Source organism: Sinohyriopsis cumingii, chromosome 7 (assembly GCF_028554795.1).
Source record: "Sinohyriopsis cumingii isolate HCF-2022 chromosome 7, ASM2855479v2, whole genome shotgun sequence".
Classification (NCBI taxonomy): domain Eukaryota; kingdom Metazoa; phylum Mollusca; class Bivalvia; order Unionida; family Unionidae; genus Sinohyriopsis; species Sinohyriopsis cumingii.
This window is the reverse complement of record NC_142967.1, coordinates 76,802,839-76,825,727: the sequence shown is the minus strand read 5'-3', so window position 1 is coordinate 76,825,727 and position 22,889 is coordinate 76,802,839. Positions and strand designations below refer to the sequence as shown.

Below are 22,889 nucleotides of genomic sequence, written 5' to 3'. Positions count from 1 at the left end.
ATATTGTGTAGTTAAATGTTAGATCCAATTTATCACACTCACTATTGTATAGTAAGATATTAGATTCAATTTATCACACTCAGTAATATGTAGTTAAATATTAGATTCAATTTATTGCACTCAATATTGTGTAGTTAAATATTAGATTCAGTTTATCACACTCAATAATATGTAGTTAAATGTTAGATTCAGTTTATCACACTCAATATTGTGTAGTTAAATATTAGATTCAGTTTATCACACTCAGTATTGTGAAGTTAAATATTAGATTCAATTTATCACACCCAATATTGTGTAGTTAAATGTTAGATCCAATTTATCACACTCACTATTGTATAGTAAGATATTAGATTCAATTTATCACACTCAGTAATATGTAGTTAAATATTAGATTCAATTTATTGCACTCAATAATATGTAGTTAAATGTTAGATTCAGTTTATCACACTCAATATTGTGTAGTTAAATATTAGATTCAGTTTATCACACTCAATATTGTGTAGTTAAATGTTAGATTCAGTTTATCACATTCAATATTGTGTAGTTAAATATTAGATTCAGTTTATCACACTCAATAATATGTAGTTAAATATTAGATTCAATTTATTGCACTCAGTATTGTGTAGTTAAATGTTAGATTCAGTTTATCACATTCAATATTGTGTAGTTAAATATTAGATTCAGTTTATCACACTCAATAATTTGTAGTTAAATATTAGATTCAGTTTATCACATTCAATTTTGTGTAGTTAAATATTAGATTCAGTTTATCACACTCAATAATTTGTAGTTAAATATTAGATTCAGTTTATCACAATCAATATTGTGTAGTTAAATGTTAGATTCAATTTATCATGCACAATATTATGTACTTAAATGTTTGATTCAATTTATTACACTTTATATTGTATAGTTAAATGTTATATCCAGTTTATTACACTCAATATTATATGTTTTTTCCTCTTTCAATGACCCCTGAATTGTTATGGGGTCATTGAAGCTGGAACCTGGAGATCAAAGGTATCAATACACCCAAAGGGTTCAGTGAAACTTGATATCAGAAAAACAGGTATAATTACTTTTTTTAAATTTTCAGATGCAGTTGAAAATGTTATTTGTGAAGGTGCTGATCTTGTATATTGACTTTATTTAATTCTTTTCCAGGCAGTGTGCTGATTCCCAATCAGCTTATGTAAAAGAAAAGGAGTCACTTTCTAAGATCTATTTAGAAATAGTAGTAAATCATTCAGTATAATATGTAACTTTTTACAAATAAGCAACTTCCAAAGTTTTGCAAGTTAATATATAGAATTTCTTGTATTCTAACCCATATTTTGATTTGTACAGAAACATGAATGCTAACAGAAGCAGGCATGTAAAAAATTTCTCTTTGCATGCTAATTATTTCTGTTGCTCTGAATAAATAATGTGTGTTAGAGTAAAGAGAGCATGTCTTTTTTATCAACTTGGAAAATTCCTTTTTTCTCAGTGACTGGATTGCATGTTTTTGTTATGTCTAGTGCACAAACGTTTTTGTTAGAATTCACATTGAAGCTTTGAAATCCATAATATATAGATGATTGAGATCTTAATATGACATACATGTGTTAAATGCACTTTTAAGAAAATTCTTGAAAGACATCATTCCCATGCTATGAGAATCTGTAGTAGCATATGGGAACATTTTGTGCAAATTTGTTATTTGTTGGAATTATTTAGTGAAGGCAGTAGATAAGTGGCTTCATATGTGAAAGAGGGAATTGAAATGGATTTAACACAATGACAGTTACTGTTTTGAACAGTTAGAGAAATTTTTAATTGTAATTCAATCAGTGTGTATAGTTTCTTTCCAAATATATCAAATAATTTACTCAACAAACCCAACTTGTGCATGGTCTGTAGTTAGTGTAGATTAGTAAGTTTGTTATATGATAATTATTGGAATATCGTAGTTTGTAACCATGGGAATTTCTTTTAGACTAGATATATATCAGTTCTAGATATGCCTGTAATGATTGACCTCACACTTCTGTCTTGTGTAAGGCAAACTATTACCATCGTTTGACATGGTTGATATCATACTTCTGTCTTGTATAAATTGAATATTACTGTTGTTTGACATGGTTGTTCTGATACTTTTGTCTTGTGTAAATTAAATATTACTGTTGTTTGACAAATGTTCTCATACTTCTTTCTTGTGTAAGTTGAATATAAATTGTTTTACATGGTTGATCTCATACTTCTATCTTGTTTAAGTTACATATTACTGTTGTTTGACATGGTTGATCTCATACTTCTGCCTTGTGTAAGTTAAATATAACTTGTTTTACATGGTTAATCTCATACTTCTGTCTTGTTTAAGTTACATATTACTGTTGTTTGACATGGTTGATCTCATACTTCTACCTTGTGTAAGTTAAATATTACTGTCGTTTGACATGGTTGATCTCATACTTCTGTATTGTGTAAATTAAATATTACTGTTGTTTGACATGGTTGATCTCATACTTCTGCCTTGTGTAAATTAAATATTACTGTTGTTTGACATGGTTGATCTCATGCTTCTGCCTTATGTAATATTACTGCTGTTTGACTTGATTGATCTCATACTTCTGCCTTGTGTAAGTTAAATATTACTGCTGTTCAATTTGATTGATCTCATACTTCTGCCTTGTTTAAGTTAAATATTACTGTTTCTTTCTTGTGTAGGTCATAATTAAAAATATTTATGATGATGATTGACCTCACCCTTTGCAGGTGACCTGTCCCTCCCAAGTAACTGGACCAAAATGGCCCCCAGTGAAAATATGAGATGTGTTACTCTGAATCCTAGTGATATGGAGTACAAGGATGTTTCACGAAAGTTTCTTGATTCAGCTGGAGGTGCTGGCCAGCAAAAGGGAGTCAATGCAATAGACAAAAGCATGTACTCTAGGATTCGTAAGCTGACCGTGATCAAGGTAATATTGGATCAAATGACTTTATTTTATACTTAATGAAATTTCATAGACCAAGAAAACTTCCCAGTCTTTTGGCAGTTGAAATTCAATTTCCTCACAGATTTGGGGTCATAGAATAAGTCTGTGTTCCTTTTATGATGACTCCCATGACTGAGTGGAAGCAACCTGTTGTTTTTTTTTCATGGATTGCATCCAGTGTCATTAGATGAACCTGGTAGTTGAGTGGAGGAGCAGTTGATGATTACCACTCAGAAACACTACTTTGGCCTCAACTTCAGCAAGACAGGTGGTCAGAAGGACAGTCAATCTGACAGGTGGTCAGAAGGACAGTCAATCTGATAGGTGGTCAGAAGGACTCAATCTGACAGGTGGTCAGAAGGACTCATTCTGATCATTCAGATAGTCAGTTCTACTATCTTAAAGACAGTCTCACTGAATTCCTTGCTTTTTACAAAGTTCACCACTGTGACTAAAGAAATATATTGTTGTTTTTACAATCTTATATAGGAAATAATGCAGTTTTAAGGGTCATTTGAATAAAGTTTCATCTTCGCTTGAGTATGTCACCTTGTGTATCCCTGATATAATATGTGATCTCAGAACATATCATTAGTGAAATGAGTCAACATTTGATATAATATTGAGCTCCTTCCCACAAACATTTATATTCTGACATTCAGCTGTGCCACTCTTGACTACATCAATCAGAGCTGGATTCTTTAGTGACCATCCCCGTTAACCCTTTTATTTTTCAGCCCGAATTCTTTACATTGAGTTTAGTAAAATCTGGCAAGCTGGTGAATTAATTTCTGCCATCACTGAACCATTCAAACAGCCATTCCATAATACTAGCAAGGTGCATCAGCAAAAGCATGGAATAGATGACAAATGACGCACTCCTCTAGTATTTTGAATACTGTTAGACATTCATTATAGACTTAGATATCAGAGGAGCACATCTGACAATATTGTCAGACTTTAGAATTTTTCAGAGAAGTTTTTCTAAAGAAAAAAATGTATTGTCAATACCAGTTAATTATTTTATGAGCTACAGAACCAGGCTGTATGTAGTGGTACATTAAATACCATACTTAAAATAATGAAATTAACTGATTGGCTGAAAATAATTACCTGAAAAATGTATAATATAATTTTTTTTACAAGAATGCTGTGTATGGGTAAATTATCAGTAATTGTAGGCTTGAACTAACAACCATTTTATTTTATTGCTGTCATGACACAAGTACTACGGGATAGAAACAGGTAAATCTCACTTTGTGGAAATTTTATAGTGGGCGACTACAAGGGAATTTTGGCTGAATACAGCTTATCATTTTTATTGCTTTTAAACTTTCCCCTTCAGTATATCATTAGTAAGATGTTAGAAACAGTTACCTAGGGATTGCTAATTAAATTATATGTAATGATTTTTCCAGGAGGGCTATATTAATGATAAATGTCCAACAAAACTAATTTTTCAAATGAAACCTGTGTATGGGTATACTGCATGCATTGAACCCAAAACTATTTATTTTATTGCTGTTGCTGCAAAGGTACTACTGAATGTATACTGGCAGATCTCACTGGGCTGTGATTTTTATATTTTTATATTGGGCACTTAAAAGAAATTTTTGTAAAAATGAGGTACGTACTTATCACTTTCATTGTTTATACCTTTACTGATTGATAGATAATTCATGAGACGAGAACATGATTTGCTGATCTTATCACAAAACTATTATTTGACCAAATATTAACATTACAGTGCATAGGAATTGAATTAGCTGCCTGTGCCATATAATGGCCAAAAGTTATTGAGTTGGTCAGAAAGCTTTTGACACTATATTTTGAAGGGCTGTCTTTCTAACTCTGTGTCAAATTTTTTGAAAGATAGAATTTCATTAGAGTTAGGGTAAGGACCAACATTTCTGAAAGATATCCTCAGCAAATGGATGTTCCTCACGGCAGCACATTGTCACTCACCTTGTTCAGTGTTAAAATTAACAGCATAGCGAAATGCTTTTCTCCAGGAACTGATGGCTCATTTTATGTCATTTACTTTTTCCTGTGCTAGAGGTGAGTGTGTGTGCATACCATTGACCATCAGTCACAGATACATGTAAATAGTGTTCCAAAATAGGCAGAAGAAAACAGATTCAAATTTGTGAAACTTAAAACTGTTTGAATGAACTATTGTGAATCAGACTCTGCCATGAGGGTTCTTTTGTGCTGGCTCAGAAAGAAACCAAATTTGTGTGCCTTAATTTTTTACTGTATTAGATACATCAGGGAAAAATGTCAGAAAAGCCCTGGCTTTAATATGTGTCATGGCAAACACAATTTGAAGAGCAGACTGGAAGGTCTTATTCAGACTGTACAGGACTTTAGTAACATTAAAACTTGACTGCGTCTCACCTGTATGGATCAGCTTGTAAATCTGAAATCCAAATGCTTGTATTTTGTCCAGGAGCATTTGGAACCTCCCACTTAGAAAGCCGCCATGTTGAGACCAATAAACCATCAGTTTATCTCAGATGAACAAAAATGGGCTTTTGCGTATATTATGAAATTTTCTCTAATCCACCAAAATCCTGTATGTATGTGTATATGTGTGTGTGTATATATCTATATTATCATTCAGCCCAGATAACAGAACTTGTACACAAGAATCCAAATTTTGTTGTACTTATTGTCATGTGAATTCATCCTCACACTGAAGCAGTAAAATTTCAACATTTGAAAATTCTGTATTTCTGAATCACCATCACAAAGATCAATGCCAGGAACCCAAATAATTTTTGATCTCTGGGAATTAATAATTTCAAGAAGAATTTCCTTGCCTTTTCAATGGAAATTCAATGAAATTATGGCCTCCTATCTTGGCCAGATATCCCTGACTACAGATGGTGTTCGAAAGATGGAGACAAGGTAACAGCTGCCATTGCAACACACTGGGACATCATTTCAATCTGGTTACTATACAAAACCTCCGTCTTTACCAGTGAAATTATAGGCATATACTAAGATCTCTAAACTATGCTGAAATCTAGCAAAAATCTATCAGCATCATCTTTTTGGATTCCATTTCCATTCTAAAAGTCTTATGAAGCATGAAATGTGAGAACCTTTTATTATTCAAGATCTTTCAGAAACATGATTTAGTCTGGAAAAATATTCTGGATTATTCGCTGTTCATGTTAATATTTATAATAGTGAAAGGACAAATAAAGCAGCCAGAGCTGCTAAAAAGTCATCTTTTAATGAACTGAAAATTCTGACTTCAAGTATTATATAAATTAACATCTTTATATTTGATGAATTTTGTGCAATGACAACTCCACTAACAAGCTTCAGAAACCAAATCCACCTTGAATAGAACAAATAGCGGAGATGAGGTGTTATTTTCTGCACATGATGTATATGACATAGGCACTTAAGTCTTGAATACCTTCTGAAAGACGATCCTTAACCAGACTGCATACTCTACCAATGTCCAGTAACAGTGGAACACATTTTTGTAGAGTGTGTCGACTTCCAAATGGTGAGACAGAAGTATTGTCATGTTAGACCACTCCAGTCACCTAAGGGTTAGAGTGTCCGCCTTAGATGTGGGAGGTGGTGGGCTCAAACTGTGACCAAATCATACCAAAGACATACAAATGGTACCAACAGTTGAGTTGCTAGGTGCTCAGCATTAAGAAGTTAGTGTTAGGACTGGTTAGCTTGGTGTCAGGATAATATGACTGGGTGGGACATCATGCTTCATGTCTGCAGCATTATGCTTCAGTGCTGGACATCACTATAAATTGCCACACAGCAGACATGATAGCAGTGTGAGCCAATTGTAAAAGTTACAATAAAAATCTAAATCATGCAAAACACATTTTCTTGTTACTTACTCATTCTTTTTCTAAGATGATGTACTATCAGAGACAATCTTGGTGTTTAACAATGAGTTCAGTTTATTTAAAATAATTGACCAATATTTAAAAAACTGTTTTAGGTTTTGTACATTTATGTTTTATTTTATTTACCTTTTACCTATTTTAATATTTGTAAACTTTTATCATTTAGGACTGTTTTCCAGACAGAATTTTTCAGTTCGTATTGACGATTTTGGAACTTTACTTTTAATCAGCACCATATAGCCTGTATTGTGATGGTGGGATCATTAAAAAGAAATAGCACTACAGCTGCTACACACTCTAAGTTGACTTAATTGGCTTGATATTAAACAAGAATGATTTGACTAAATAAATCTTGTCATGTACATTTAGAAGACTACTAAAGATTGACCTTACATTCATCGTACAACCTAATTGGTCTTGGCTATTAGTACACTTTTGTTGTAATATCTTGAGATAGGAATGCACTTTATGTGCAAATGTACTACATGTCAAGTGAACTTTATTTACATTTTAGTCTAGTTGCAACTGTTCAGGTATTATTCCAAGGTAATATATGTTTTAGACAATTAAAGATTCAGTACTCGTTATTATAGGATATCATTTTATTAGTAGCTGTTAATGAGTTTGGATTAGCACACATACTTGGTATTGAAATAAAAGAGGTGGAGCCAACAATATGCAGAAGTAAATGGTTGGACACAATTTTGTTTAGGAAAATATAAGAAATTATAGTAGCACTCTCTAAATGCTTCATGCTGCAGGGAAATGAAAATGCTACATCAATGTAATTTGCAGATAGAGCGAGTGCAGAACAAATCATTGTACCAAAAGTACAAGGCTAAAAAGAAATATATGGAGCAGCATAGCAAAGGAGGGGTAAACAAGAAGGAACTGTGGCATGGAACTGATGGTACCAACATTGCAAATATCAATAGCAATGGATTCACAATGAGTTATGATAGAAGTGGTAAGTATTTATGAGGAATTACTCTCCAACTTGTATCCACACAGAATCTCTGGTCTATCAGTTCTTATGAGGAAACAGGTTCCATATTTCATGTTTGCTTTGCAGGTGTCAATTGACAGCAGTCTTTGTCATCAATTTCATTACCTTTGTGCTGCTTGTAAAGTTGGGCCACATGTCTATATATGTAAGAAAATAAAACAGTCTTTCATAGTTTAAAGGAGATGTGATGCATAAATGTTTGAAGGCTTCAAAAAGGAAGAATGATTAACTATGATATTGTTTTTCGAGGAATTACTGATTGACATGCATGAATCCAAGATCTGAAAAGTTCTGTATTTTCACCCAGACACATTGGTAAGCTCCAAATTTGTATTGGCACATAATTTACTGTGGGCAACCAGACATCAGTCAGAGTTCTCATATATTGTTAGATTAAATTGTCTTTGATTTATTTTTCCAGTGACACATTAAGAAAGTCAAATTCAGAGTTCTATTAAGCTCTAGCTAACAGATTGTTTCTTTGTCATTAACATGTTCGCAATGAAGATTAATTCAGAGGTGGCTTAGGCCTAAGTTACAGTTTCTTTGTTGGACAGTCCTTGACTAAGCTTGTTTTGTCAGTATATTGTTCCTGTTGTATCAACACTATAACCACAAAATATATTAATGACAAAAGAGGTGTGAAAACTTATTTCCTGGACTTATGAAAAAAACAATAATTTAACAGCTTAATTGCCAAAGTTTCAGTACTGATACACTAGTACCTCACATCATGCTTATTTTATCCACGTGTATCAGTAATGATATCTTGAGAAGTAACTTTCATTGCCCTCCTCCAAGACTAATTTGGAAATCTGATCAAAATAAAAATTCATTTAATTTTACAGGGAAATGCTCATTAATTAGGTGTTAGATATTTTCAATTTAGCAAGTCAGCTTACTGTCAATATTAATGAATGTTTATAAACAGCAGGGTGGAAGAAATAGTGTTTGGGTGAAATTCTGTAGTATAATTTTCAGAAAAAAGATCATGATTTTTGTTAATAATTAGTTTGAGAGGACACCTGTTAATCACGGAAGGATAATACTAACACAACGGCAGCAGCAAATCTGGAAATGAAAATGACGCATTTTCTGGTACATTTAATATATAGGCATACAGATGTTTTCTTTTTTGTCTCAACTCATTATATCTCATTTGAATGCTTTTATATTAAATTTCATAAATATATGGCCAGCCATTGCATAATTTTGGGGAGAATAACTGACAGGAGCCTTTATAATTTGAGGATCTCTGACTGATAGAAAAGTACAAACATGATGTCTCCATGTCATAACTGAATTTAAAGTTCTTACAAATTCTGTGTGTTATTGTAATACTTGGTTAATTGCCCATTCTAGGATGAGAATAAAAAAGGGAATACAGAAATTGGGATGAGTGAGTTTGAATGAAACTTTGAACATAAAAATACCAAGAAAGTTAAACTAGATTGGGATTCTGCCATGAGTTTTGAACTCATAACCTCTCATTTGGCAGCTTAGACACACATACAAATGTGGATGTTTATATATAAGATGTAAGGTTGTTGAGCCAGATTTAGAAAGATTTTTCAACTCATTTAATTGGATGTAGACTACATGTATCTGTTCTAGAGAAATACGTTTTGACACAATTATGAAATATTTTAGTATGATATATCAGATTTATGCATTTTTATTACCAGGTGTCTTAATGTTTGGTGTAACATTGATAACTAGTTATATATCAGCATAGCTAAATATTATAGTCTGGAAAGCATAATTTAAAATAGTAAAGATCATTTTAATTTGGGAAAGTCTTCAGTCATTTAAAGAACATTGTGTATATTGTAGTTACACTATTGTACCTGTGTACATGGGCCCTAATGTCATGCTAAAATATATTGAATTAGATATCATTGAAGGATTACTGATATGGAACTTGTCCATTTTTTAAAAATATGTTTGGGTGTTTGGAGATTATAAATGTGTTTGATATATGACATGTGTTTCTTTATCATTAGGCTTCCATGATGCTGGCACCTGCTTTGCTGTTGATGCTTCCTACACTGTTAGTGGTTACACTCATCCAGGTGTACAGAGACAGAGTCACGTCAATTGCTACTGTCTCCCTGATGCCAATGGACTTTGCCATATTTACCTGGCCAGCGTTTTGACAGGGGAAAGTGTAGTTGCTAAATCGGGAACTCGTGCCATTCCTGTCAGAAGATCGTCTGTCCAAGACTACCAATATGCCTCGGATAGAGAGTACGACTCTACCAAAGACAATATGGCAAATCCCCAAATGTTTGTCATATTTCATTATATGCAAGCATATCCTTTGTATCATATTACATTCCATTAAGTTACTTTTGTCTTTTTGTCAGAGTGTTTTGGAACACAAATTTAAAAATTTACAAGGTATAAAATTTATTCTGAAATGAATCTACATTTTCTCATCATACACATGGAGGATAAGAAGTGTTTATTTTACAAAATAGATTCCTTAGATTCCTTTTTTGGAGCCATGTGCCAAAACGATAATGCTTAGTATAGTATAAATGTGTGACATAAAATTGGTGCATAGCCAATGGTTGAGCAAGTCATGCTCTTGCCGTAGTTCTAAGTCAGTAGAGTGCAATCGTTGTGTTCATTTCTCATGTAAGAATAAAAATAATGACCTAATAAGAGGTATCTGTTTTCAGAATATAAAATTTAATGCTGTTTACAACTGTTTGCATATTCAGTTGCTGTTTACAAATGTGCAACTTTCTGTTTGCATAATTCATCACATTGCAGTGATCTGAGACTATTTAAAATTAACATTGAAAACAGGTATTGATCTTTAGAAATGGATCCTTCTTTTCATGTCATTATTGTTTATTTTAAATATGTTTGAAGATTTAAAACAAATTGAGTTAATATTAAAAAATTAGAAGTAAAGGGTGCTAGTTCATTTCTTTTTATAGTATCTGGGGATATATTTGCCTAAATAATACAACATAATATTTATACATTTTTTTGTCTTTTCATTCAGGGTAAAATTACTTTAGCATGCACAGTACAGCTCACATGAATTTTTGAAACCTCACGCTTCTCAATAGGTGATTTATTCCCCTCCACTTTGACTCCACTATAATGATCCACTGTGAAGGACTAAATTTATTATAGATACATGTACCTACAAATCAATAGCATGCCTCGGCAGGCATTATGATGGCAACTTTACTGAGGAGGGGCTGGTCAACATTACTTATTGACATTTGAACAGCCAATGAATGAAGACCATCCATGGAAAGAATCCAATGTCAAGAGTGAATTTCAACCAGATATAATTTAAAGATCTTTATGTTGATTATATATTTAACAATATAAACATAATTTCAAAAGTCTTGTGTATTCAGTACATGTATTATTTAGAAAAGGTTCATTGCCTTCTTTTACAACAATTTTACACTTTATTCTAACAAATCTGAGCAAACTTATTCACTGGCTTGACGAAATGCACATCTTGTTAAGCTTCTCTTGAACAGCATAAGTTTTACACTATTGTTCCAAAGGAAAAATAATCCTCTCAGATATGGACAATTAAATTTAAAATTGGTAATCTCTTCTTTTTTTACAAAAAAAGCAGAAAACACTTAAATGTGCGTAGTCCTTCAGTAGTAATGGTACCGACACAAGGCTTAAGATTTACATCCTTTTCAGTTGGACTTTGAACTAGTTCTGGCTGCATGTGTACTCGAAAGGACAGACCGTTTGGGTTTAGAATGTTCTTTCCTATCAGTATATTTTGTTTCTTTTCATTACAAGATAAATTTGTTCCAAGGAAAGGAAGGATAAGAATAATGTCTGTTTATGCTACAAGTCAGAACAAGGCAATTGTTTTGAAGAGTTTAATCCCCCTCGTGTAGAAAATTAAATGGTCTCTCCCTAATAAGGACTTGACATCAGTAGATTTTTACAGAAATCAATTCATCAACCATTGTCAAGGCTGTTATAAAATATTGACAAGGATTAACATGAAAAGATGATCTCAATGTCAGCTTGGGGAAAGGACTGATTTTATTTTGTAAAGTCATCGGACTTGGCGTATTGTAATAGCTTCAGTTATGGTCCCGCCATAAAGAATGGAAGTTTGATTGATAATTGTTTGTAATTAACCTGAACTCAGTTTATTGCTGAAATAGTTAATAATGTGGAAAATTGTCATATCTCAGATGTTAGAGATTTTAATTTCCAACAAATGGGCATTTGGTATGTATGTATTGACTCCATGTGAATCCTATTATTTGCTCATTTTTGTAAGGGAAAATATATAAAAATTTGATCATCATAGAATAAATAGTAAATCACGTGGAAATTAGTAGACTATAACCTGATAGTAAGATTGATTTGTTTCTTATGATTATTTCAACACAGACATTAAAGTGTTCAGTTTCCTGTTAGTGAATGCAGAAGCACTTGGTTATTGAGACAACAAAAACATACATGCCAACCATTACACTTTTGGCATAATCATTATGTTTTTTTCACTAAATTACGCCATACGCATAAATGTATTCGAACTACGCGTTTTCGGTATATCCAAAGTTCCCCAAAAAATTAATAATGTGTTTTCTCATTTTTATTAACATCCTATTAATCCCAAAGACTGTGTTCTAGAAAAGACAGCTTCTATGTAACAACGACATAAGAGTACTCTAGTCTATAGACTTGCATGAATTTTTCCTAACAGTATTATTTTCTATTTATATCAGTTGCCCATTTCCAAGAAGCATGATGGTTTATACTTTCAAACTTTTGACCTCGGTTTCTATTTATAGCAGATGTATGGCTTAGTTAGGATGTATGGCTTAATTAGGAGAGAACAGACTTAGGTTTTCTAACTTTTAATCTTTGCTTGCAGATTCTTTGTTTTAATTCATATCTGGTACAGAACCAGTCTGTAGGTATTTGGCGCTAAAAGTCAAGTCAGATTTATTCTAGTCGATGCATGTGTTTAAGCAAAAATGTTATTCAAATAATTTCACAGATGGATTAGGAAAAGACAAAAAAACAATTCTGAGATGAGTACATTAATTACAAAATACAGCGTTCCATTGCAGAGCAGCTTCATGCCTCTTGCAGGCTGTTACTGGAAAGGATTTTAATATTGGTCATGGTGGCAAAACAAAGAAACCTTGAGTTAGCTCATTTTACTAACTCCAGTACTTAGGTAACTTCTATTTTACGGCAGAACTGTATTGTGGACTCAAATTTTATAAATGCAGAGGCTTTAAATACCGCGTTCTTAATAGAACAAGGACTACCCCTAGCGGTAGAAGACTACATTTGTCCTTTGGTCAAACAGATGTTAACTGATTCCAAAATTGCAGAAAATATGCATGTGCAAGAACAAAATTATCTAATATTGTTAGGTGTTTAGCAGAAGATAGTTCACTTAAAATTGCAGAAGCCATTAAAATTGGGCCGTTTAATATTGCAACAGACAGGAGTAGTGATTATGATGACAAAATGTTGTACCCAGTCTATGTAAAAGACATTGACAATGGAAAGGGCAAAGTCAGAGTGCTCTTCTTTCATTACCAGTATTAACAGTAGATTCCACTGGAGAAAACATTTTTTTTATTTGCTTGATAATGCTTTGAATAAACATAAGTTGGCAGAATTGTATGGAGGTTTCAACTGATACTGCATCAGTGATGACTGGAATTCTTAAAGGAGTTGCATTCTGTATTTTGAAAAATGTCTCCATCATTGTACATATCAGGTTTTCTTTGTCGTATGATGCACCAAGCTACAGGAAAGGCTACTGATAAATTAGAAGGAGAACTCCTGAAGTATCAAATTGGCACTCTACCTGACAATGTACCTTGTGCGGACAGAGTTGATTTTTTTCATCTTATTTCCCAGCTAAAAGACCCAGTAACTGTAAAATATAAATTTCCTCCTCTTTGTCAGGTTATGAAAGGAATATTGGTTCTTTACCATTCTAATGCTGACTGTGAGAGATTGTTCAGTATTGTTAACAAAAATAAAACTGAATTCAGATCCAGGCGCTGTAACCCAGCACTTAGTACTCTACTGGTGTGCAAAACATTCATAGTCTCAGCTGGTACAAAATGTTTTGAAATGCAATATGAGAGTCTCTTGCTTTTTAAAGCTCAAAGTGTTATAAACAAAAACTTGAAGCAGTAATTGATGTTAAAAGTCCAGAGGGATAAATAAATCATTTTGTACATATGCTCTTTGAATTCTTATCATGTTCTATGTGGATTACTCTTTTTCTGTTTGGATTACTATTTTTGTCCAATTGGATTACACTTTTTCCTTGCCAGGAGTCTTTGGCATATGTGCAAAAAAGGTGTGAACTGATTTCTTTGAATAGTATTTGGCATGTGTTTCTGTATGTGATATATTGCTTTACAGCTACAATTATTGTGGCCGAGTAGAAGTGTGGGGTTTAGACACACACTTACATACCTTGGGGCATGAGGTCACGAGTTTGTGCTCACTGCTGGGAGCATTTATTCTCCTCCATGATGCTATAATGTCTGGTATGGTATTACTTTTCTCACTACTTATGATTTTTTCCAGCTATCAGTTTCTGCACATGTAGAATGATAATCAGTTGATTTTGAGTGTTTTAATTCTAAAGATTGACTAAAAATGTCTTTATGTCAGCATAGAAAAAGTGGAATTTGATCAATGTTAATAACAATTTTAGTGTTATTTTTCTGACTCACATTGGTTAAAAATCTTCAAAACATAAGTTGAATCACAAAAAACTTTCATGGCACAAACGTGCTTTATACTTCTTGTGAAAGATAAGGCAATTAATTGAAGAAAGCTAGGCAATCAGGGAATATTTATACCGTTACTGAAGCATGTGACTTCATGAGATAGCATGGTATGCAGATCTATTCTCCATAAAATTCCGCTATCAAAATGTGGGGATGTACAATGAAGATCTCTATCTAAATCCTGTGCACTTTCACCCTACACTCATTGCAAAGCATAAGGTTTCAAAAAATTGTGTGAGGTGCAGAGCATGATCCTATGAATATAAAATGGTATGTAGAGAAATAATAGATTTAGTTTTAATTGATAATGATCTACTGTAGGGATGGCATGTAAAATATTTGTTGGTTTTTAACAGAACTTTTAAAACATTATTGCTATTACATGATAAGGAAATGGGAGTAAAATACATTTCCCAAGGACAAATTGAGACAGCCAAAGGAGGACTGGCCTTGGCAGATATCAAATCTGTGACCATTGGATTTGAAATATTATTAGTAGACATGGCCCATAAGTGTACCATTATCAGGCTGTGATTTGCTGCATTGTTCTGTATATCAGTTTATATTGTCCTTGATTAGGAAAATGTAAAACAGGTTCTGTCAATAAAGATCAAAGTAAAAGGCTTACAAATTATTAGTATAATGAAAGTCTGTTTTTTTCTTCCAGGCTGTAGTAAATGATTGGATTAAAACATATTTTAAAACATCTATATTATAACACATCCATGCATTTCCTGGCTTCATGGTGAAAGTGTGTACATAACATAATTTTTGGCCAATCAGAAAGTCAGTACACACAAATGTTTTCTGTCATGTTGTATCTCTTGTAAATTATTGGTAAGTCATGAACGTGCATTGTTAGAGTTATTTCTGACTTGCCTGTGCTTTGTTCCTTACCTGGAATATATTAGCATAAGAAATATAGCTTTTTTGCCTTGTTATTTAGGATTAAAGGCCTTTATGTTAGACTCCATCTTCAAAGTTTATTCAAAGAGTATTTAAATTTCAGGTGCATATGGCAAATATTTTGGAAATCAAAAAGATTATAAACAGCTCTCATGATATGTATTCATGACTACAAATGTGTCCAAACCATGTAAGTGTGATAGGTCAAGGTCAGTTAGGGTCATTCATTTCATGTTTTCAGGCTAGTATGCATTTAATGGTCCAATGTAAAAGTTCCACATTTGGTTACAGCTATAATGCTTGCGTAAGTAAAACTGAGATTGCCTGGGAAATATTGTCAACTCCTCAGCTCTTGCTTATGTCACCAGCTATCCATGCTAGTTTGGTTTAAAGCCTATAAGTTACCAGTCTAGCAATGTACCTTAAGTTACCAGTCTAGTAATGTACCTGTGCCAGCATGCCTCATCTGATCGTACAGTTATGGTAAAATGCAGACATGAGATAACTACAGAAAATGTAGTCTGCAGTAAAATTACTATCAAGTAAAATTACACTAGTTGAACTACCGTAAATGCAAATATAGTGCTTTAAAAATATAGTGTTTTCAGAAGAATGTTAATGTAAAAGCCCCTTATCAGTAAATTTTCAATGTCTGACCATGGTTTGAAGCAATGATGAATGTTGACCTTTCTATTAGACAGACCGATCCGGTGGCCTAGTGGTTAGAGCATCCACCTCAGATGCGGGAGGTCATGGGTTCGATCCCCGGCCGAGTCATACTAGAAACTTTAAATATGGTACTGACAGCTGCCTCGCTTGGCGTTCAGCATTAAGAGGTTAGTGTTAGGACTGGCTGGCCTGGTGTCAGGATAATGTGACTGGGTGGGACATCATGCTACATGTCTGCAGCATGATGCCCCAGTGCTAGACATCACTATGAACTGCCACATTACAGACATCGTAGCGATATGACTGAAAAATTGTTAAAGCTACGTTAAAAATCAAAATCACATCACATCACAACACATTCTATTAGACATATATCGATATACCATGACTATCAAAATAACCTAGTGCATTTTTATAATCACTGTCTTTTTTGTTATCCATAAATTGCACTTTGTTCCCACCTTTGTAGAATTAAATCTGTACTCTTAATGTTTAAGGTGACCAAATTATTAGGCTTAAGGATGAAATTTAAAACGGCCACTTAAATTTTAAAGTAGGTCACCCATTGGCTTCTAAAGTTTGATAAGGACTTGGAACATGGGGGTTATCCGCAAAACAAATGGTATTGATTAATATTTGAATTTGGTAACTCTAATATTTTACAGTACTAAACAGAACAAGTTATTAAAGGTGTAAATTATGTGTCCTGTTAAGTGGTGGGATCAAACTTGGGTCCTCTTTGGTGTCCAAATATCATTGTTGTGTATTCTGATTTTAACAATATCAGAGAAAGTCTTCTGTTGCTTAATCATAGCCTTGATGTAGACATTGTTTGTGTTGCTTTTAGTTTTAAGTTTAACAGCAGATGTTGGATCATAAACTTAAAGTTGATTTCATATTATATATGCAAGTTATAAATTATTTCACATGTAAGGTTTGAATTTAAATGGCAATAGGGAAGATAGACTCAGTGTACAGAGAAATTGTGCATCAGATAAATGCATTCAAGTTACAACAAATACAATGCTAATAAAATAATATAAAGTTGTATGCACAAGGAGTAAGCATAGATTTTGATAAACAGAAAGATTTATTTGGAAATTTTGGGATTGGATTGATTTTAGTCTTTCTGTATTTATGGCATATTGTCCTTTTCATTAAATGATACATAATGTGGTATGTTCTGAAATTCGGCTGTACACCACAGCACAAACATTTGTTGTGGTGCCCAGAGCAAGATCATATACATGTTACTGTGATAATTCAGCTAGGTGCATTGATTAGTAATTCTTAACGTACTAAGTTACATGCTCAGGTGAGTAACAAACCTAGTTTTCTTCCTCCTTACACGATCTATTTTTGTTTTTTCCTTACAATCAATAATTGAAACAATAACAGACTCTTTGATAGGGCATTAGACAATGCTTTAGTACAAATCATCAATCAGCTGCATATAGATCTGATATGAAAAGATGGCTCAAGAAGTCCCTATTTTAGGGTCCATCTCAGATCTGGTATGAAAAAAGTTGTCAGGAAGTTCCCTTTTTAGGGGTCCATCTCAGATCTGGTATGAAAAGAGTTGTCAAGAAGTCCCCATTTTAGGGGTCCATCTCAGATATAGTATCAAAAGCTTTGTCAAGAAGTCCCCTTGTTAGGGGACCATCTCAACTAGATCTGGTATGAAAAGATGGATCAAGAAATCCCCATTTTATGGTCCATCTCAGATCTGGTATGAAAAGATTTGTCAAGAAGTCCCCATTTTAGGTATCCATGTCAGATATAGTATGAAAATATTTGTCAAGAAGTCCCCTTATTAGGGGTCCATCTCAGATAGATCTGGTATGAAAAGAGTTGTCAAGAAGTCCTCTATTTAGGGGTCAATCTCGGATAGGTCTGATGTGAAAATAATGATCAAGAATTACCCTTTTTAGGGATCCATGTCAGATCTGGTATGAAAGGAGTCGTCAAGAAGTCCCCATTTTAGGTGTCCATTTCGGTACAAAAATCTGGAGTGGTTTAAGAAAAGTGAAAATGCTAAATACAATGACTGTGAAATCGCTAAAAAGCTTTAGGTTTAATAGATCTGCCACTAACCTGGAAAGTTATTACTACTTTAAAAAATGTCACAGGAAGTTAACCACAGAAAAGAGAGGCAAGTAAGAAACTGCATTCCCCAAAAAAGTATCTGCTATTAAAAATAGTGACTCATTTGATATATCATACTCCTTGAATAATAATACATCATGGGATGACCTTGATGCATGCATAACAGAGGATAAATGAATGGTACAGAATCATGGGAAGCTCCACGATGTGATTGTTAAAGTTGTGAAATTATAAAGCCCCTGAAAATTACTTTATATCATTACTTATATATTTGTTTCATACAATGTTTAATGCCTTTTACTGGTGTGTTATTAAAAGCTATGATTGTTATTAAGAGGGTAGCCAAAGCAACCCAAATAATTTTAGAAGAATAAGACTCTTATCAGTTATGAGTACAGGTTTACTAATATTTTGAATAAAGTACTCACAATGCCACTGAGTGGGTAGAGGAAACCCATATACTGTATGAAGAACAAGTGGGATTTAGATTCAACAATACTGATTATGACATATATTATTCTGAATACACTTATTTGGAAATATTTGAGAAGGACAAAATGGTGGATTTTATTGTGCAATATTGACTTTGAGAAGGTCTTTGATAAGACTAAAAGGAAAGCCCTATTATAAGCTGTAGATATTTAACTTGAGGACAGAGATGCTGAATATGTTACATTGCAGTATATGCAGATGTCTAAGTTTGTGTAAGAACTTTGAGTGGATTCAGGGATGCCTTATAGTGTCCAGTATCTGTTAGACAGGGCTGCTTGTTGCTACCACTTTTGTCCTCACTTTTTGTCAGCATCCTCCAGAATCTTAGATCAATGACAACCAGACACTTCCAAATTCCATAGCCAAAGAAATAGTTATTTTAAAACAGTTTTCTATTCAGGGACCGTGGAATAATATTGAAAACAATAACAAAGAATTTTTCTGGTATATCAGCTTTTCAACATAGATATTTTATGTGGATGAAATAAAAATCTTAATAGCACATGACCTTTCCACGTCCTCCAGCTACTTTATAAATGTATGTGTCAGTATAAGTAATGCAAGGGTTTAACTTTGTCTAGTGATCAGTGTTAGTAACTTCATCTGTTAGTGTTTGCAATACAGCCAAAGTTTGGATGCAGGTCTCCTGTGCAGTTATTGGGTGTCTAAACTGATCTTGAACTGGGTTGGATTCCAAAAGCCAAGAGTGAAACCCCTACCATTTATTGCCTTTTCACCATGTATGCTCCTCCATGTTCTGTGTCCATTTCCTGTTATGTATTTTATGTTTACTTTCTTGAAATAGCAGATTGTACTAATTGCATATTTTCATTTGATTTATGATTTCTTTTATTTCAAATAAACTTTACATTTGTGAATGATATTTTGTTTTTCTGATTATTTTCTTTGCTATGATTTCAATGAAATGATTGGATATCACAGCAGAGCAGCTACTTTTAACATTCTTATCACTCTATAGCTGCATGGTTGTTCTATCATCATCTGTGTGAGATCCATGTTGTTTGATGTTTGCATCATGATGCATTTTATTGTATCATTAATTACATAGTTTCATGGCTTTTTCTAGCAAACCACATGACAAGTTTGAACAGGAATGATCTAGATATAGAGGCCTTTCTAGCTGATGCAATTTTTGCCAATCTGCTATGAAATGTTGCCAATGTTACTAAAACTACCTTTTAAAAACATCATATTGTTAAAACAGTACAAAATACTTTAATCTCCTTTACCTCAAGGCATCCTGGCATGAAGGCCTATCAGAATTACACAATTGGTCTGATTTGCCTTCAGGTGTGGCTGCCATTAACACAAGGCATCCTGGCATGAAGGCCTATCAGAATTACAAAACATGGTCTGATTTGCCTTCAGGTGTGGCTGCCATTAACACAAGGCATCCTGGCATGAAGGCCTATCAGGATTACACAAATGGTCTGATTTGCCTTCAGGTGTGGCTGCCATTAACACAAGGCATCCTGGCATGAAGGCCTATCAGAATTACACAAATGGTCTGATTTGCCTTCAGGTGTGGCTGCCATTAACACAAGGCATCCTGGCATGAAGGCCTATCAGAATTACACAAATGGTCTGATTTGCCTTCAGGTGTGGCTGCCATTAACACAAGGCATCCTGGCATGAAGGCCTATCAGAATTACACAAATGGTCTGATTTGCCTTCAGGTGTGGCTGCCATTAACACAAGGCATCCTGGCATGAAGGCCTATCAGGATTACACAAATGGTCTGATTTGCCTTCAGGTGAGGCTGCCATTAATACAAGGCATCCTGGCATGAAGGCCTATCAGGATTACACAAATGGTCTGATTTGCCTTCAGGTGTGGCTGCCATTAACACAAGGCATCCTGGCATGAAGGCCTATCAGAATTACACAAATGGTCTGATTTGCCTTCAGGTGTGGCTGCCATTAACACAAGGCATCCTGGCATGAAGGCCTATCAGGATTACACAAATGGTCTGATTTGCCTTCAGGTGTGGCTGCCATTAACACAAGGCATCCTGGCATGAAGGCCTATCAGAATTACACAAATGGTCTGATTTGCCTTCAGGTGTGGCTGCCATTAACACAAGGCATCCTGGCATGAAGGCCTATCAGGATTACACAAATGGTCTGATTTGCCTTCAGGTGTGGCTGCCATTAACACAAGGCATCCTGGCATGAAGGCCTATCAGAATTACACAAATGGTCTGATTTGCCTTCAGGTGTGGCTGCCATTAACACAAGGCATCCTGGCATGAAGGCCTATCAGAATTACACAAATGGTCTGATTTGCCTTCAGGTGTGGCTGCCATTAACACAAGGCATCCTGGCATGAAGGCCTATCAGAATTACACAAATGGTCTGATTTGCCTTCAGGTGTGGCTGCCATTAACACAAGGCATCCTGGCATGAAGGCCTATCAGAATTACAAAAAATGGTCTGATTTGCCTTCAGGTGTGGCTGCCATTAACACAAGGTATCCTGGCATGAAGGCCTATCAGAATTACACAAATGGTCTGATTTGCCTTCAGGTGTGGCTGCCATTAACACAAGGCATCCTGGCATGAAGGCCTATCAGGATTACACAAATGGTCTGATTTGCCTTCAGGTGTGGCTGCCATTAACACAAGGCATCCTGGCATAAAGGCCTATCAGGATTACACAAATGGTCTGATTTGCCTTCAGGTGTGGCTGCCATTAACACAAGGCATCCTGGCATGAAGGCCTATCAGGATTACACAAATGGTCTGATTTGCCTTCAGGTGAGGCTGCCATTAATACAAGGCATCCTGGCATGAAGGCCTATCAGGATTACACAAATGGTCTGATTTGCCTTCAGGTGTGGCTGCCATTAACACAAGGCATCCTGGCATGAAGGCCTATCAGAATTACAAAAAATGGTCTGATTTGCCTTCAGGTGTGGCTGCCATTAACACAAGGTATCCTGGCATGAAGGCCTATCAGAATTACACAAATGGTCTGATTTGCCTTCAGGTGTGGCTGCCATTAACACAAGGCATCCTGGCATGAAGGCCTATCAGGATTACACAAATGGTCTGATTTGCCTTCAGGTGTGGCTGCCATTAACACAAGGCATCCTGGCATAAAGGCCTATCAGGATTACACAAATGGTCTGATTTGCCTTCAGGTGTGGCTGCCATTAACACAAGGCATCCTGGCATGAAGGCCTATCAGAATTACACAAATGGTCTGATTTGCCTTCAGGTATGGCTGCCATTAACACAAGGCATCCTGGCATGAAGGCCTATCAGGATTACACAAATGGTCTGATTTGCCTTCAGATGTGGCTGCCATTACTAATGTATCATTAAATGACTTCTCCAGCATCACTTAAAATTTCATCAAAATTGACTAGAAGCACCTTATCCTAAAGACTATTATTATTTTTTCAGAAAGATGTCAATTTACCATGTAATTGCCCATGGCTGTTAAAAACAGAAAAATATTTAAATACAAAGGCTTTTCAAATTATTATGATTATATAACAATCCGCCATCAAATGCCCATTTTGCTGAACATGTTAAACTTTTAAATGGCTTTATCAATAATAATGACAATATTCCACTAGCATAAATTTAAGAAAATTCATTTGACAACATACTAATTAAAAAAATGAAACAATGCTGGTCTGCCTTCAAATATAGACAAAGATGCAGAAAGTGGAGAAACATTGTAACAATTATTTTCTTAATTGGTGTATCCTACTCAGATTGGCCAACTGAACATGTGTTTGACTATTAGGCAATTGTCAACTAGATAAACTATCTCTGACCCAATTATGCCTATTTTATTATTAATGACATGATTTTGAAAGTTTTGCTGCTTTACATATGCTACTTTAAAAACAGTAACATTGCACTATTTATTAATTGATTCTAAAGGCAATTAAATAAAATATGTACATTTAATATCAGTTTTTATATTAGCTTAAGATCGATCTTTCAAAAGACACAGAAATAAACAAGGTTATATTCAAACTAAATGGACAAGAAAAGAAAATGGTGTATACATGTATATACTGG

General features: G+C 34.3%; 1 protein-coding gene across 1 annotated transcript in view; it reads left to right on the top strand.

Moving 5' to 3' along the window:
• The window catches only part of LOC149795560 (protein mono-ADP-ribosyltransferase PARP14-like), a 29,458-nt gene extending 9,745 nt beyond the window's left edge, over positions 1 to 19,713 (top strand). The window contains exons 4-6 of the mRNA XM_089965388.1: positions 2,758 to 2,960; positions 7,664 to 7,835; positions 9,878 to 19,713. Coding sequence (XP_089821514.1) covers positions 2,758 to 2,960; positions 7,664 to 7,835; positions 9,878 to 10,218 — 716 coding nt within the window. The 3' untranslated portion in view covers positions 10,219 to 19,713. The remainder of the gene's footprint in view (positions 1 to 2,757; positions 2,961 to 7,663; positions 7,836 to 9,877) is intronic.
• Positions 19,714 to 22,889: the final 3,176 nt, after the last annotated feature.